General features: G+C 29.7%; 1 protein-coding gene across 1 annotated transcript; it reads left to right on the top strand.

Annotated features, from left to right (window-relative positions):
* Positions 1–6,408: 6,408 nt before the first annotated feature.
* On the top strand, positions 6,409–7,519 carry LOC140888683 (uncharacterized). The gene is made up of 3 exons (XM_073296381.1): positions 6,409–6,719; positions 6,795–7,058; positions 7,130–7,519. The coding sequence occupies exons 1-3, from the start codon at positions 6,429–6,431 to the stop codon at positions 7,412–7,414; spliced, it is 840 nt and encodes a 279-aa protein (XP_073152482.1). The 5' UTR covers positions 6,409–6,428; the 3' UTR covers positions 7,415–7,519.
* Positions 7,520–19,772: the final 12,253 nt, after the last annotated feature.

Below are 19,772 nucleotides of genomic sequence, written 5' to 3' on the forward strand. Positions count from 1 at the left end.
CTCCAGCGGGAAGAGGAAATGAGAGATAAATTGTTGCGCGTATAATCTTCGATAATTAAGGCCCGGTTTCAAAACTCATACCAAAAAAACATTTTTTAAAATATTTTTTATTTAATAATGTGTTTGGTTGACCAGAAAAGTGCTTAAATAAACATTTTTTTTTTAAATCAAAATTAGAGTTTTTTTAAAAGCAAAAAATATTCTTAAATAAACATCTTTTAAGTCAAAATTAAAGTTTTTTTAAAAGCCAAAAATTATAGCTTAAAAAAGTATTTTTTTAAAAAAATATCTGTCAAATCCAAACGAGCCTAAACTACATTCCGCTCTTATGTATATCAATTGGATGCATGTTTTTTTTTTATTTAATAAAATAAGATAATAAAAATTTAACAAAGAGTGGCCGTGGTTTAAAAACCGACCCAACTTTCAAACAGGCCGGCCTGCCAAATTGATGTTGAGAAATCTCCTCCCTAATCCTCTATGGGCTGCAGGTCATTGAGTCAATTTATTTTTTTTTAAAAAAAATAAATAAAAGGTATAATTTTTATTATCCCCTCCCTAAATTATTTTATTATTTATAATTTTGTTAGTATCGTTGTTTTTAATATTTCTAATAGTTATATGGTTATTCTTAGGCACCGTTTGGTAGCTATTATTATTATTCTATGTATAACTTATCTCATTCAATCTCGCGTTCTTCTCGACATATTATTTGTCCATCTATTAATTATTAATTTTACATCAATCAAATCATCAATAATTTATCTTGCATCAATCAAATCATTTAATTTAAATTACTATCTTACGCCTTATAAATAATATTATTTTATATTTTATATATTTTTAAAATGAAAAATAGTAATTTAACTTTTTAATATAATATTTAATCAATCAACTCAAATATACTACAATCAATCAATCAAATCCAATACTATAAAAACTATCATTTTTTATTACAATACATTATTTATCCATATATTATTTATCTCATCACTCAAATCAAACGATACCTTAGTTTATTCTTTATTAATACTTATAGTTTAATAGATTTATTTAATATGTCTACGAATTAATAATAGTATTTTAAAAAATTGCAGTGATACTAGGACTCACATAATATGTTCAAAAGAAACCATTCTCTTCATCTCAATTATATATATATTTTTTCTTTATTAGTGGTCTAAAATATATAATTCATTTTCTATATTTAAGGTAATATCTATATAATTTATTAAAGAATCTTCATAATAACTTAGTAGCATCTTTTATTCATATGACATGTACTCATGTTAAGCAAGCCTCGAAAAATATGTAATAATTTGTTAAATTAATTGAATAAAGATAAAATCGATTTTTTTTAAAAAAAATATTTTGTGATAATTGTGATATACATATTTGGGAGGAGGGACCTATCTTGTTCTTCATTAATAATGACCATTTTAAAAAAACAAAACAAAACAACTGGCCAGTAATCAATCTAGAGAATATTTTTTGACATGTGGCAAGAGCCCCACATGGGCTTATATCTAGCCCTTCATCAAGTTTAGAAAGTGAACCCCCCTTTTTTATTTTTTTCCTTTTTTTTAATCGAATGAAACTTATTAAAAATAATTTATAAATTTATAGAAATTAATTTTTTTAAGTTTATAACTGATAATTATTTTTAACTAAATTTTTAAAGTATTTAGATGAACTTATTTTAAATAATTTATAAATATTGATGTGTTTCGTATTATATGATTTTTTTATTATAAAATTATTATAATAAGTGTAATGTTACAAAGGTAATATAAATAATTATTTAATATATATATATACTTATTTATATTTACAATAAATTTTTATTAAAAAAATATTTTATTTTTTAATTTATAAAATTTTGCATTATTTGGAAAAATAATTATTTAATATTTAACTTAACGGGTGGATGACATGAAGTATATTTATGAAAATACACGCAAATATATTTTGGAGAGCTACTTATTTCTTTTTTAAAAATAGTTTATTTTGAGAATTTATATACTGTTTAAAAATTTTTACCAAGTTTTTTTTAATATTTTATAAGTTTCAAAACAACTTATAAATTGTTTTGTAGAGCTTACATGTTCAGTAAAGACATCTTTTATTTTCATGGGGGAAAATCTATTTTAGTCCTTTACTTTACATTTTTTTGGTCATATATAAATTTAGGTACTGATGACAATACAATACATTTGAAGAATTTCCATTTTGAAAGAAATAATATAGTGAAATGTCACCTAAAATTTCACCGTATCAAATCTAAATATAAATATACCTGGTGCAAAATAAGAATCGGGAAAAATGGATAACAAACTCAAAATTAAATTAAGACGAAATTCCCAATTTTATTACTATGGATGTTAATTAGAACCTAATTAGCAATTTCTGGCTAAAATTATACATTTTAGTAAAAATGGATCAAGATAACCAAAAGTTAAAAATCAGCGGAGCAATACCCAAATTTGACTAATTACAGAACTTAAAAATAAAACATATAAAACTTTTTTTTAAAGTTTATAAATGTCATAACTTATATTTCAAAATAATCAGTTAAAATGTTTGGATAAACTTTTTTTTTTTAAAGTAGGATAAACTTATTTTAATCTACTTAAAGATGTTAATATATGTGGTATTATAAGATTAATTTTTGGATCAAAATAACAAAAAATGATATAATGATATAATATAATGTAATAAGTTATATATATATACGAAGATAGTTTAAAATGAATCTATAATAAAAAAACTATTTTATATTTTATAGAAATTTTTATGTTATTTGGAAATTTTTTACAATTAATATTTAATATTTAGTGGGTGAAAGAGATGAGGGTGATTTATGAAAATATGAAGGATATTTTGCATATATAAAATGTTAAAATAATATTTTTTTTAAAAAAAATATGGTCACCATAACTTTTTTGAAAAAAAAAACGTATAAAAGATGTCAAACAACTTATTTTGACAACATATAAGTTGTTTGGAAGAATTTTTATCAAACAAATTTCAACAACTTATAAACTCTAAAAGAGTTTATAAACCGCTTATAAGCTCAACTAAACAGCGTCAATATAACAAGGAAACAAGTGCTTGTTTGAAACGTGGCTAGAGCCCAAAAGGTAGGGAACGTTAAATAAGTAATTAAAGTCAATATAACAAGGAAACAAATGCTTGTTTGAAACGTGGCAAGAGCCCAACATGGTCTTACATTTAGTTATGTAAGCTAGCACTACTTAAGACCATTTTCAGCAGTTTGCACTAAAATAGTGCAAATTTTACACTATTTTATGTTAAATATAGTGTAACTAATACTGTAACGTCCCACTGTATCAAGACGGGTCTTTTCAGCGTGCTTTTGTCCTCACTCACACGCACCCTGAGAAACTTCCCAGGGGGTCACCCATCCTATAATTTCCCCAAGTCAAGCACGCTTAACTTTGGAGTTTTTATGTGATGAGCTCCCGAAAAGAAGATGCACCTTCTTGATATGAGCAGTACATATGAAATCTTTTAAGCCCTCCTCAATTATGTAGTCCCATACCTACACAGTCTCAGAATCCCCTCTCATTCCGGCACAAGATCGGTTCATTCATGTCTCCCTCCGCCTAGAAGCCTACCAGGAGCCGCTCATTGTCCGTGCAACCTCTTGGCACCGGCGATCACTCCCTGCCTCTTCAGCCCCGGGCGTCACATGCCCACCAGCTTCCGCTTGGTTCGTCCCCGAACCATACCGTACTAAGAGAGGTCGGCTCTGATACCATTTGTAACGTCCCACTGTATCAAGACGGGTCTTTTCAGCGTGCTTTTGTCCTCACTCACACGCACCCTGAGAAACTTCCCAGGGGGTCACCCATCCTATAATTTCCCCAAGTCAAGCACGCTTAACTTTGGAGTTTTTATGTGATGAGCTCCCGAAAAGAAGATGCACCTTCTTGATATGAGCAGTACATATGAAATCTTTTAAGCCCTCCTCAATTATGTAGTCCCATACCTACACAGTCTCAGAATCCCCTCTCATTCCGGCACAAGATCGGTTCATTCATGTCTCCCTCCGCCTAGAAGCCTACCAGGAGCCGCTCATTGTCCGTGCAACCTCTTGGCACCGGCGATCACTCCCTGCCTCTTCAGCCCCGGGCGTCACAAATACTTCATCTCCAGCAGTTTTCACCAAATCCCTACATCAAAAGAATATTCCATAATATTCTTTATTTTTACATATATTTTATAAATTTTTAATATATAAATTAATGTGGTAAACTTAATTAAAAATTATATGAATTCGTATATAATTTATTAAATAATATTTTTTAAGTTGAAAGAAATAACTTAAAATATAATATTTCATAAAATATTTATTCAATAAACATACAGTTACATGATAAAAAAAAAAAAACAAAGTTACACATTCAATGACATTAATTTTCTGTATTAGAAAATGGTTCCCATAAATGATCAATCAATGCATTTCGAAGGGCGATATGTGCATCCGCATTTTTAATTTTTTTTGTAACGACCAATAAATTGCTGAAATCAACTAGTTTCATTCTCTTCTTTTTCAATATCCGGAGTAGGTACTTCTGTCACATCTTCGATCGATGCATCAAGATTTCGTTCATCCTCAACTACCATATTGTGCATTATTATGCATGCAGTCACTATATCATGTAAATCACTTTTGTTCCAAAAACGTGTTGGGTTTGCCACTATTCCAAAACGACTTTGAAGAACTGCGAATGCACGTTCAACATATTTTCTACATGCTTCTTGTTTTGTTGCAAAATATCTTTTTTTTGGAGCACGTGGATCATGAATTGTTTGTACAAGCGTTGACCATTTTGGGTATATATTATCAGATAAATAATACCCCATATTGTATTATTTTCCTTGAAGAACATAGTGCGCCGAGGGAGCAATACCTCTAGTAAGGTCAGAGAAAAGATGAGATGTCTCCAACACTTAATATCATTGTTAGATCCGGGCATACCAAAATATGCATGCCAAATCCAAATATCATAGTCCGCTACCACTTCAAGAATTATTGTTGGCGATCCACTGTGACCTACATACTATCCTGCCTAAGCTGTTGGATAATTTTTCCACCTCCAGTGCATACAGTCTAGGCTACCTAACATTTATGGAAAGCCACGTTGCTCCCCAATATGAAGTAATCTAGCAATATCATTAGCAGTAGGTACTCTTAAATATTGCCCTTTAAATATCTCCACAATAGCACGACAATTTTTTTTACACATTCAATTGCAGTAGACTCGCCAATTTTGATATACTCATCAGTTTCATCTGCTGGTAATGCATATTCTAGTATCCGGAATACAGCCGTGACTTTTTGAAGTGTAGTTATGCCTAGTTTGTCGGGTGCATTTCTACGTTGCACAAAATAACTATCATGATTTTGAACATCATCCACAATACAAAGAAATAAACTTCGAGACATTCAAAATCGTCGACGAAACATTTCTTTATTATATGTTGGATTTTTAGCAAAATAGTCATTCAAGAGGTTTTGAGCAGCATTTTCTCGATCACGATAGATTGTTCTACGACCAGGAACTGAGCCACCATGAGTAATATTGGCATTTTGTCATTTTGATGTCTTACACTCTCACGTAGGATAATATTGTTATTGTGAATTTGTTGAGGTATCAATTGCTCTTATTTCTCATAACTATCTATGAGATCATCAAGATCACCATTAGATGAGCTAGAAAAGGAAGATGGAAATAAAGAGATGGAGACTTGTGAATTCATTTTCGTGGATATTGGATAAATTATTAGTGCGTATGTTCATTATATAGACCATCCATAATATTTTTCTTTTAATCTAAACCGATGTATTATTATCTTATCCAAAAAATTCAATCATACAATCTAGGTCGTCCATTGGATTTTCTCTTAATCTACATCGTCGGATTGTTATCCTATCTAAAAAATCCAATGATAAAATCTAGAGCGTCCATCAAAGTATCTTTAAATCTACATCGTTGGATTGTTATCTTATCCAAAAAATTCAATCATACAATCTAGGTCGTCCATTGAATTTTCTCTTAATCTACATCGTCGGATTGTTATCCTATCCAAAAAATCCAATGATAAAATCTAGAGCGTTCATCAAAGTATATTTATATCTACATCGTTGGTTTTTTATCTTATCCAGAAAATCCAATCATATAAACTATATCGTCAATCATATTTTCTTTTAATCTAAATTGTCGAATTATAATCTTATCCAAAAAATCTAATCCTACAATCTAGATTGTACATCAGATTCTCTTTTAATCATTACCATAGAATTGTCATCTTAAGCCAGAATTTTGTTGTTATAAATATAAGTTATCTTAGTGCAAAATTATCTTTCAAAATATCATTTTTTTTAGTTTATTCTCTCTCAAATGGCGTCCTCTCGTGGTGAGAATTATGCAATCGAAGAAGATAAACATCTTTGTCATGTCTACATAAAAATCTCGCAGGATCTAATTATTGGACGAAACCAAAACAAAAATCAACTTTGGTCTTGTGTGGCAGAAACATACAATGCAGGGAAAGCAAACTCAATGCCCGATCGAAGCCAAAGGTCATTACAGACTCGAATGCAAAGTATGAATAATGCAGGTTCAATATTGAATGGATGCATACAACAAGTTGAATACATGAACCCAAGTGGTGCCTCTGATCAAAATATCGTGAGTAGTAGTTATAATTTTTATTTTTTCTATGTTTATATCTTTTAATTTTTGTATTATAATTTATATATGTAGATTGATCGTGCAAAAAAATTAATGACGCTAGATCGTAAATATAAGAAAGGGTTCACGTTTGACCATGTCTGGCCCCTTCTCAAAGATCTTGAGAAGTTTTCCAACTTCTCTCAAAGAACGCAAAGGAAGTCTTCCCATTCTGATACAGTGCCGGAGTCACCCATATCTTCCGACGATCCTAAGTTATCTTCATTTTTTGTCAATCTAAATGATGAAAATGTTTGGTGGTGGTTCATCATCAAAACGGCTAGAGGGAGTGAAAAAATTCAAATTAAAGAGAAAGAAAGATGAGATATGTCTACACTGGTCAGTAAAATCCAAGAAGAAAATAAAAAACTGCGAGATTTATTAGCCAATACAACCACACAAAAAAAGAAACCATTAATGTGCAAAAGAGGAAAGTTGAAGTATCTCAATGGCGTGGAGAAAATAAAATATTAATGATGGATGTTGATTTCATCTCTGATCCCTGTCGACGGGAGTCAATTCGCAAGGAACATGAAAACATTATGCAGAAAAAAGAAGAAGAAGAACACCAATCAGGATCTAATAATAACGTCGACATGTTGGAACAATATTTTGGCGATTTTGGAAGTTCCGACAGCGGTCTTCTGAATTAATATATAAAATAATGAACTTTTGATTCTAGTTCTGGTTTTCAGTGATTTTATGTAATTTGCATTAATGTATTTTTGGTATTTTAAATTTATAATTTCATTTTAATATGTAATTTTGTCTTAAAATTTTAATTATCCAATGTTAATTTTTTTATCATAAATGTCACGAATTATTTTAAAAATAATATGTAAAATATTATTAATGTTATTGAAAAAAAATAATGTAAAGATTTAAAAAAATCAAAAAAATAAAATATTATTAATGTTATTGAAAAAAAATAATGTAAAGATTTAAAAAAATAAAAAAAACGAAAATAATGATAATATCAAAAAATAAACCATAAAATAACAAAACAAAAGGCAAATAAAAAAATTAAAAAAACAAAAAAAAAATATGTCGTTGTGAACAGTGCAACTCCTTCACAAATTTAAAAAAACGCCAGTTTGCCGTTGGTTGTTGGAGCATATTTTGCATTAATTTCCAGTAGCACACTATTTTAGTGTGCTGCCGGAGATGGTCTAATGGAAGGGAACATTATATAAGTGATAATGGGTAAATCACTTTAAATCTTTAAATCTAAACTCAAATTTGTGTTTATTTCATGTCAAAAAAATTTTGTGTTTAAACTCCCTGATCCAATTTTTTTTTTTGCACTCCCCGGGCCGACATGTCTTTTTCATGAGTAAAAGTCACTAAAAAATTGAAATATGATATTAATATATGATATTCGAACATTTAATGATGTAGATATGGTACGTACAAAAGATAACATTTTGAGTATAAATATGAACTTTACTAATATCAACACTTGCAGCATTTGTTTGAGTATTCAAAAAATATATATATTTCTATTAGCTCTAACATATGCATTTGATACTCAAATATCATTTATTAGTATCATATTTTTAATGTTTTATACTAATTGTTATCCAAAGAATACAAACATGTCATTAATATCAATACTAACATACATTTTAATTTGAGTAATCAAAGCTATTCATTAATAGCATATTTGAAATAGTTGATAATCAAATATCATATATTTATATCATATTTTCAATATTTTGTAATGATTTTCATCTGAGAAAAAACATGTAGACCTAAAGAGTGCAAAATAATTTTGTGGATAAGGGAGTTTAAACACCTATTTTTCTGTCAGGACTACACAAATTTAAGTTTAGATTTAAGGCTTTAAAGTAAATTTAACCTATAATATTTAATTAAATTTAGGTATTCATATGCTATTGTTATATTTTGGTCATTTTGGTCCGATTTTATTGAAGCTAATTTATCAAAAAATCGCAGACTAGATTGTAAAATCCGATGACATGATAATAAATTTGAAGATTATTCAATTTGGAGGAAAATAAGGCATTGAAATGCCACCTAAAATTTCAAGAAACTCAAAAAACATGACAAAGAATTCAAAAAATAAGCAAAAATTTAAAATTTAGCGGACCAATATTCCAAGTTTGATTATAGTTAAAGAATTAATTTTAGGGGAGAGTCTAGCTATACTACATCAAATACGTACAAACAAATGGTCGTTGAATTTTCGTTCGGACAGCATGGACAAAAGCAAAAAACACGCACTAACTTCATTAAATTTTTATTATCACGTGCAATATAATTATCCACAAACTGCGCGCTCATTCCTTCCATGAAACAACCGTCATTATAACATAAGATAAAAGATCATCTTAAAGACGCCACAAGAAATGTATCGAAAAATAAATATTTATAATTCATTTGAAATACATATATATATATTCCCAGTAAACATCACACGTAAAACGATATATCCAACTTTTGATACACCTATGACCAAAACTTTTAATTCTTCCAAAGCACTCTCCCAACCAAATAATGTTCTCTTTCGAATATTTATTAAGAGTAACACTCATGTGTGAGTCGTAAAAAAATTAATATTTTTCATTGGCTGGATTGAATAGGAGTTTTATATATGAGACAGTATCTGGAGTTTTTGTGATCTTGAAAATGATTGTTAACCAGATAAATTTTTTAATGATTTTTTTAATTTTAAAAATATTAGTCGATTTATTAGTATGTGTCAATTTTAAAAAATTAATATTTTTATGGGTTGGATCGAATAGAAGATTCATCTATCAGATATAAGAGACATTATATAAAGTTTTTGTGATTTTGAAAATCATATTTAACCGGATAACCACTTGTTTAAAAAAAATTAATTAATTTTAAAAATATTATTTGATTTATCATAAATTAGTTGAATTTTAAAAAATTAAATTTTTTAAAAAATAATATTTTTTTAAAATATAATTTATTTGGTTAACAATAATTTTCAAAATCACAGTTATATTTGATAGACGAATCTTCAATCCCTACTCAAACCATGAAAAATATTTTAATTTAAAAATAACAAACAAAAACAAAATTTAAAAAAAAAAAAAGAAGAAAAGGCTGTACATAACAAACAAAAAGCAAAAAAAAAATTTTAAAAAAGAGAAGGCTGCAGCATCCACTGCAACCAAGAGCGGATGCTGCAATTAGGGCTGAGAAAAATTATCGAATGTCGAAAATACCGTCATACCGTACCGAAAAATTTACCGAATATACCGAAAAATCGGTATATCGAAATTTTCGATATCGGTATATAAAATTTTTTATTTCGGTATACCGAATATACCAAATATACCGATTTTTTTTTAAAATTTTTCACGGTATACCGAATTTTTTTTAATTTCCGGCACGGTATCCGGTATAAAATATCTCCATACCGAAAATTTGGTATACCAAATTTTCGATATGGTATCTTCATACCGGTACGATACGGTATACGGTACCATAGTTCGGTACGGTATACCGTACCGTACCCAGCTCTAGCTGCAATAGTTGGAGCGTCCGCTCTTTGTGATGGATTTTTGCAGTATATTTGCAAAATTCCACCACACAAAGTAGATTTAAAAAAAATTATTTTTAAAATTAATTATATAAAAAACCCATGGAATAATGTATTGAAATGCCACCTAAAATTTCACCAGATCAAATCGAAATTATAAAATATTTAGTTTACAAAAGAAGAAACTCAAAAAAACATGACAAAAAATTCAAGAAATAAGCGAAAATTTAAAATTCAGCTGACCAATACCCCAAGTTTGATTATAGTTACATAATTAATAGCGAAACCACGAGAGAATCTAGCTATGCTATCTCAAATACAAAAAAATGTTCGTTAAATTCCCGTTCGGACAGCACAGAACAAAACCCGAAAGAAGATAAATCCGCGCAGCTAACTTCATTAAATTTTTATCATCACGTGCAATATAATTAATTCCACAGACTGCGCGCTCATTTCTTCCATGAAACAACCGTCATTATAACATAAGATGAAAGATCACCTTAAAAGGACACCTTTTTGGACTAGCCTGTCATACAGGGCTTGCCTAATGTGGTTTATCTGTCTAACGTAATTTGCATGCTATTGCGTTAGTTCGGGGGTTTACCCAGTACGCACCGAAGATAGCGGCTGCGGGTTCCCACGTCACAAAAAAAAAAGATAAATATTTATAATTCATTTGAAATACATAATTTTTTTCCATAAAAAAGTGGACATCACATGTAAAACGAAATATCCAACTTTTGATACACCTATGACCAAAACTTTTAATTCTTCCAAAGCACACTCCCAACCAAATCCAAATGTCCTCTTTCGAATATTTATTAATTAAAGCACCAGCCTTCCTCTCACAACCTCCATTTGGTACACCCCATTCCTAATCCTAATGCACTTGCAATTAAAGCTCAAGCGAAACAAATATATTTGGTAGAAGTAAAATCACTAAGTTTTGCCATTTTTACCAACTAGACGAGATTGTAATAAATGCATGAAAGAGAGACAGATTTGCATAGATTAGTAGCCAAGCACACCAGCACTCTTTTGCAAATCCACTAGTATAAATAAACAAAGTGCAAAGCACTCGAAGTACCCCCAAAAAGAAAAATGCAGCAAGAAAATGCAGAGATCGGAGGAGACGATGGGCGGCAAGAGCAGCAGCCGGTGCCTCTGAGATGCCCTCGTTGCAACTCTACCGACACCAAATTCCGCTACTACAACAACAACGATCCGGGACAACCTCGGCACTACTGCAAGACATGCAGGAGGTATTGGACCGTCGGCGGAAGCATGAGGAACATCCCCTTTGGTGGCAACAGAAGAGCATCATACGACAAGCCAGCAAAAGATTCGTCCTCTTCTTCCCATGGGAGCCTGTCTGCACCAATTCCTCCTGCCAACTCTTACGATCCCCATGATGAGATCTCTTGCTTGGCCGCCATACAATCTTTGACCCAACCCGCTCATGTTGGGAGCCAATCTTTTGATGCAAGAAACCTGCATGATTTCGGTGGTGGCATGAACCTTTTGCAAGATGGCACTTTTCAACCCAATTACATGGCGGCATTGAATCAAACAGCTTTGCCTCAAGCCCAACTTCCAGTCTATGGAGGTAATTACCCAAACTGGCCGATGATGAATCCTGCTTTGCCTCAGGATTTCAACAATGATTTCAACTTCTCCGCCGCAAATGCTGGTTTCTGGAGCAACTCCGGTGGAAACACAGATGACCCGGAAACAGCTAGAGCCTCCGTGATGAACTCAAACGACGAATGGCCACACTTGCCAACAAACTACGGTGGCCCGCCATGAAATAGTACTGATGCGGCCGAAACCTCATGGGATTAAGCATTTTATATCATGGATTTTCTAAGTTACATATATAAATTCAGAAGAAATCCCTTGTCGATTGCTGCTTTGATCAATGCGAAAATTTTCAGATTTCAATATTTGCAGTACTTGAATTTCAACCCATTTACAGTCATTGATTCGTTTAGCACCGTATATAACTAATGCCATGAAATTCACTTCGCCATTACAGACATAGAAGCTTGAATCGTAGTCCCGTCTCTATATGAGATGGCCCAACAAATAAAGCCCAAAATAATTCACTCGGCCCAATAGCGTAACTTCCACCCTACATCGCCCAATATACTTTTACACATAAAAATAATTTATACGAGTCATAGATAATTATTACTAGATGTTCACGCGAATTATGTGTATAAAAGAATTATTCACGTGCATTACTAAAATTAATAATTCAAAAGTAAATGGTATGAGATAAATTTAGTTGAGAAGAGACGACTCGTATAATTTCTAAAGTTGTTAAGAAAAAAAAATTAAAATAAAGAGAACACTGATCTATGGATAAAATAAACAGAGCACACATATGCTTCAATTGTATTTTTTGAGGAATATATATTTGTTGTAGAATAAATTAATAAAGTATTATATAATTAAGAAAACAAGAAATTGTGTGCTCTTACAGTCCTTTTTAAAAAAAACAAAAACAAAAACAAGAAATAAAAATAAATTTTGAAATTTTTAAAATAAAAAATATAGTGTTTTCCTAAATAACTAGTCACAAAAACGCAAATATAGATATATCAATTTTACAAAGTGAGTGATAATTTCGTAAATAAAAAAATTAAAAGACATAAAGTGCATATCATTTTGATAAATAATAAAATATCTAATGGCTAAAAAAGAAAAAACCATATAAAAGACTAATTTGCCTAAAAATTTTGGTTTTATTAAAAATTAAGTTAGGATATAATGATAATTTCAAATAAAGCTTCACCAAATAGATGAAATTTAGTTAATTAGAAGGTATGTATTATAATAATATAGTAAGATATATATTTTTAATTATGATCTTTAATTTATAGTAATTGACAACTGATGTTAGATTAAAACTTAATTAACATATTCATCTCAAAAGGCTTGCCAAGTGATGTAACCTCAAGAGTTTATAACACAATTTTTATTAGTTTTATTATTCAATGTGAGACAATTGTAACATTGTCGATCCATTGAAAAGCCGACCTCCGCAGCCCACTCTAGATAACTTTAACTCACCTTTATTAATTCAATATTCAGTGCATGCATATACACTTTAATCAAAGGGTTAATTGCCAATCACTCCCTAAACCAATTTATAACTTATTTATAAATCCCTACACACATAAAACTTACTTTCAACTTCTTGGAGAGAGAAACTTTTGTTTATAAATACCAATTATACCCTTATCTCTTAAAATTTAAGAAAAAAATTAATGAGAGAATGGATAATAAAAACAAAACTAATCCAAATAGTATATATATAAAAATTCAAATTAAAATCAAAGAACATAAACCATATCATATACATGCTTATGTTGATACAGGAGCAAGTATGTGTTTAGAAAACAAACATATACTTCCAAATCATTATTGGAAGAAATATGATAAAGGATTAAAAGTTCGAATAGGAGATGAATCAATAATCATGGTTGATACAGTAGCAGAAAAAATTAAAATAGAAATTGAGGAAACAAAATTCGTAATACCCATTATATACCAAATAGAATCAGGAATGAACATTATAATAGGAAATAACTTTTTAAGAGAATATCTTTCTTTTACACAATTTAAAAATCACATAACTTTAAACAAATGATCATCAATGATTTACATTCCTAAAATACGAACAGCATTTCGTGTAGGACATGAAGGATTTACAAAAAATTTTCATAAACGAAATACAAATCCAATAGAACTAAAAATATAAAATATTTTAACAATTAATCCTGAAAAAGAAATCATGAAAAAATTTCATGATATTTGTTCTGAAAATCCTCATGACAAAATTAAGAAAAGAAAATAATTCATTGCTTCAATAAAACTCAAAGACCCTAATATCACAATTCGTGAAGCACCAAGAAGATGCAACATGGATGATGTAAAAATATTCGAAAAAGAATTTCAAGAATTATTAAAACTTAAGATAATCATCCCTAGTAAGAGTCCACACTCTTCACCAGCCTTTTATGTCAGTAAGAAAGATACTGATAAGAAAAGAATGGTAATTGATTATCGAAAAATGAATAAAGCAACAATTATGGACGGATATTATATCCCAAATAAGAATGATTTACTATCTTATATAAGAGAAATGAAATATTTTTCCAGTCTAGATTGTAAATCAGGATTCTGGCAAATTCAGCTAGAACCACAAACACAATTACTTACAGCATTCAGTTGTCCAAAAGGACAATATCAATGGACTGTATTACCTTTCGGACTCAAACAAGCACCAGGTATCTTTCAAAGATATATGGATGAATCTTTTAAATCATATGTAGATTTTTGTTGTGTTTACATAGATTACATATTAATTTACTCAAAAACACTAGATCAACATTATAAAGACCTCATGACTGTATTAGATATTTGTCATAAAGATGAAATCATACTTTCTGAAAAGAAAGCACAATTGTTTAAAACAAAAAATAAATTATTTAGGACTACAAATAAAAGACGGAAAACAATGTTTACAACAGCATATACTTAAGAAAATTCACGATATTCCTAGTGAAATCAAGGATAAAGATCAATTAAGAAGATTCTTAGGATTATTAACTTATTCTGAAAAATATATTAAAAAACTTGTAGAAATCAAAAAACCTCTTTAGGCAAAACTTAAACAGGACTATAAGTGAAAATGGTCTAAAGAAGATACTAATTATATAAACACTATTAAAAAGAAAATAATTAGTAATCTTCCTGAGTTATATTTTCCTTCCAATAAAGACATAATAATAATTGAAACAGACGCTTCAGATGAATACTGAGGAGCATGTTTAAAAGCTTATACAGGAGAAAGAAATTTAGAAGAGCTAACCAAAACAGCTACCAGGAATAATGAAGAATTATGTAATTATACATCAGGAACTTTTCAAGGCGCACAACTAAATTATCACTCGAATGAAAAGGAATTATTAGCCTTAATATTTACAATTAGGACTTATGAAATTTATCTTATCTCTAAACTATTTTTAGTAAGAACAGATAATATGAATTTAACATATTTCAAGAAAAGGAAAATATCGAGAAATGCTGGGAGAAATGCAGCAAGACTAATTAGATGGCAATTGAAACTAAACCATTATCAGTTCGAGATCCAACATGTCAAAGGAACGGATAATTCATTACCCAATGCATTAACCAGAGAACTTCATCCAAATTATACTATCCGTAGTAACGAGATAACAAAGGAGATCCTAAGTGATCCAGAAATTGACTACAAGTCATCCGAACATGCCTCAGAAAGCATGGGGAATATAAATTGATGAAATGAGATTTATATTCAGAAACATGAATTACTCTATGAGTAAAATAATCAATCTCATAAAGATTGGTTCAATTCTTGCAAAAGAATTCATAAATGCAATGATACGCATAATAAAACTATTCAAATTACTCACGATAAAGAGTTAAATTTCTAACCATTATATATATATATATATATTTTCTCGTGCAGGATGGACAAACTAAATCAATTAGAGGAAATATTGATCGACATACAGGAAGAAATTAAAATTCTTCAACAAAAAGAAAAGAATATAATCGGAAAAATTCAGAGGATAAAAGAGAAGATGACAACCTCGTCATCATCATCCTCACCAAGAACACCAAAAAAAGATAGCAACTCCATTTGATAAAATAATGGAGATGTATGAGAAACAGTCAGTGGTCACAGCCAACACTGACAACAAAGAAAAAGAAAAGAAAAAAGAATCGGTGGTCACAGCCAACACCAAGAAAAATGAAAAAGAAGAAAGGACGTTTAAAAGCGCCCTTGAAACAAGAAAAAGAAAGATTGTCAATTTGCGACCACAGAAACCAATTTTTGAAAAAACAAATTTTCCAAAAAAACTCAAAACTGAATTCTTTGAAACACTAAACTATTTGAGAATAGCCAAACCATCTGCAGGATCTTGGCTACAAACTTGTGACACATAGAGCATATCAAGAGCAAGAACACTGCAGGGTGCTCCAGCGCATGAAGTCGCAAGATTCTTTTCAAATTGATTATTAAGCGGATTAGAATTCAGTCCCAACAATCAAGAGATAGAACTATTTCCATATCAACTGAGAAATAGTATTATCCAGTTCAATAAAGCAGTCTTCAAAGACGATCCAGTGCTAACATTAAGTATTCATTCAACCCTTCCAGATTGGGAAAATGACAAATTCTATCAACCGATGATATACATCCAATGTCGAAAAAATAAAGACAAGTTCTTATTTGAAGGATCAAATGAAGAGAAACCAATAATGGATATCTCAACACTTCCTGAGATAAGAATAAAGACATTGATTGACATGATCTCAAAGACAAAAAAGATTGATGGAAACTCAAAGGTTAAAATAAATTTTGCAACCAGTAAAATTTTATTAACCACTGGACACAAGGAGACAATCCAAAAAAAAAAACAAGCCATGTTAGCTCAATTCGAAGCTCCAATCTATGAAGCAAGAGTTGACATGACCCGAAAAACCCAACAAATGCTATGTCAAAGACTAAGAACAATGATATCCACTCACAAATATGGACATTGCCAAACAATTCAGACAGAAGAAGCAGCTGTCAAAGAAGACAAACCAATAAAGAAATGATCCGAATGTGCCAGTGAGTCATATAGTGACACAATGTAAAAACAAAAGAGATCGTGGACCACACCACATGTGAAAGACATCCACTCAGATGTAAAATGAGCTGTCTTCCATTATGTAGTGTCGGGTGGTCCCCCTCTTTTCCTTTATTTTAATTTTGTATGTGTTTCTCCACGCCTATAAAAGAAGATGTTTGTGTTGTAAATAAAGAAGTGAAGTTTGAGCATCTCTCTCTCTTCTTAAGTTTATTACAATCTGGTTCATACAAGACGTATGAAAACTATCAAAAACTAAGAAACATAAAATCAAAAACAAAATTAAGCCTTATGGCTAATAACTAAACAAGCAGGGCGTAAGGAGGATAAGGTTGGAAGCCAACAATTGAAGATTCATGGTTAGAGTAAACCTGGAAATCCATAGAGTAAGTACCAGTTGATCAAGCGATATTTAAGGAAAAGCAAGGATTTGGCCTCTGCTCAAAACCAAGACTCATGCAATCAAGGTAACCTTCCCAAATCTCCTGCAGCCCTTAATTTAAAGAAATTGTCAAAATACATTAATCATGTCATCATCCTTTATAAGAAATGGAAGATTAGTAATAAAAAACTGGTTTGAAATATAAGATGATCATGAATATGATACATTTCATGAATATCGTTTAAAATGAATCGGATCTATAAAACATTAATGAGAAATTCATAAGAATTCCGCAACCTGGTATCAGAGAGGTTAAAGTAGATTATTAATGTCTGGATTAACTTTAGATATTGAGATTAAAAATATATTTGATAAAATAATCTTATTAAAAGATTCAAGCCAAATAAATGAATATTGGAATAGAATAAAAGATCTACAAACCCTATATTTAAAAAATCATAAAAAAAAACATTTTTCAAGCACCTGAAAAATGATAATACAAATTTCTGAAAATGAAGAAATTGAAGAAATAACAATCTGTTATGAATAAGAATAAACTTTGTTATCGAAACCCGATCAACAAAAACAAAATAATAAAAGTAACAATTTTTACTAAATGAAAAATATATGAAAATACAAAAGTAAATATCTTTAATTTATATTCTCAAAATATAAATTTTGATATAGAAAATTGTGAAAACAATTTGAAACATCTAAAAAATTGTCAATCTTCAATTGATAGTTTCGAAGATTTTCAGAATTTATTAGAACAGATGATTCAACAAAAAGGCTTTTAATAGCCTTAAAAAAATTAAAAAGTTCTATCATCAGTTAAAATGACAAAAGAAACAATTCCAAATCAAAATAGTCAGATTGATGAATCTGAAGAAAACCAAGAGTATAATTTGAATATTATATTTAATCAAAATAAGTTTGCTGAGATACAGAAAACGGGGTTTTCTAATTCAAAAACAAATCTAATAGACCAACCAGGAATATTAAGCAAGATTTTAAATTTTATTAATCCCAAAAAAAATTTAATTTATTATTCGATTCGTACAAAAGAACAATCTTGTAAAATAAATAACGAATCAAGGTCTAATACTTTGAAGTTATTAACAACTCAAGATATTGATACCATCATGGCAAAAACCAGTGAAAAAGAACGATCTGAACTGAAATATGTTCACATTGGAGGAATCGAAATAATAGTATCAGCTCACTACCGAGAAAAAATAGATACACCAATTGAAATCACAGTTCGTGACAAAAGGATACGTAATTTTGAGGATTCTATCCTTGGAAAAATTGAAAAAAACTTATGTTACAAAAAGATAAAATTTTGTATTTATCCATAATACAATATATCTCTTTTTGATAAAAACATAAATGACGTTTTAACATTAGATTATTACTTTTATAGAAATAATCTTATGTTAACAGGAAACCATCCGATCAATATAAACCATGTTGTCGGTTTAGCAATAAGTAATAATTCTCAAACATGAATAATTTCAACAAAACCAACTATTTTTGTTGAAAGAATGTTTGAAAATATTACAAGAATTGAACACCCTCGAAAAGCATTTATTGAAGAAATAAATCCCTATAAAAGATGGAGTTCAGATGACCTCCAAATCACAAAACAGTCTGTACCAAGAAGATCATTATCATTTGCTAGAAATGATGAAGACATTCTTAAAAAGATTGGAACCATGAATCAAAATATTCTTAAAATTAAACAAGCTATTGTTAATGAATCAACCTCGTCGCAATGACGTCCTTAATAAAACTAGAAAAAGATCTAGGAGATTTAGAAAATAATATTAATAAGATCAATCTATCAATATAAGAATTAGAGAAGAATTTCAAAGAATATATTGATTTAGCAACGACTAGATTAATAATTGAATTGGAAAGACATAGTAATGAAATATTAAACTATCTTAAAGAAGTTCTTCCAATAGATAAAGGAAAAAGGAAAATGGAAGAAGAACCACCATTCAAAATTGAATCATGGTATAGAAATCCCCTTAGTTATGACAAACATAAGTATGGAGATGTTTAGTGAAACAGACTCATCTGATTTTGAACAAATAGGAGTAAATACAGAAAAATTATATCATTCACATCAGGAATCAGAATAATACAGAGATATGGATATTTCAGAATCAGAATCTGAAGATGATTCTAGACCACGATTAAATCTACGAACGAATGTAGAAGGTAGTGGTGGAAGAGATGATGAAGAATTTAAATATAACAGAGACCAATACTCTGGACCTTATAAAGATGTTAGAGATATTCTTAGAGAATCAAAAACATCAGGATTTGTGAAACATAATATCTTAGATTTAGGTTGTTCAACAGCTAAAGAAAAAAAATCAAAAATAGATCATTGGGCAAAT

This window comes from Henckelia pumila, chromosome 3, assembly GCF_033568475.1.
Source record: "Henckelia pumila isolate YLH828 chromosome 3, ASM3356847v2, whole genome shotgun sequence".
Lineage (NCBI taxonomy): Eukaryota > Viridiplantae > Streptophyta > Magnoliopsida > Lamiales > Gesneriaceae > Henckelia > Henckelia pumila.

What these genes read in the sequence shown, in the direction of transcription:
- LOC140888683 (XM_073296381.1), top strand. Translation starts at nt 6,429, where the DNA reads ATGGCGTCCTCTCGTGGTGAGAATTATGCAATCGAAGAAGATAAACAT. An exon ending in GTGCCTCTGATCAAAATATC is followed by an intron (nt 6,720 to 6,794) that starts GTGAGTAGTAGT and finishes TTATATATGTAG; the next exon opens with ATTGATCGTGCAAAAAAATT. An exon ending in CGGCTAGAGGGAGTGAAAAA is followed by an intron (nt 7,059 to 7,129) that starts ATTCAAATTAAA and finishes AGAAAATAAAAA; the next exon opens with ACTGCGAGATTTATTAGCCA.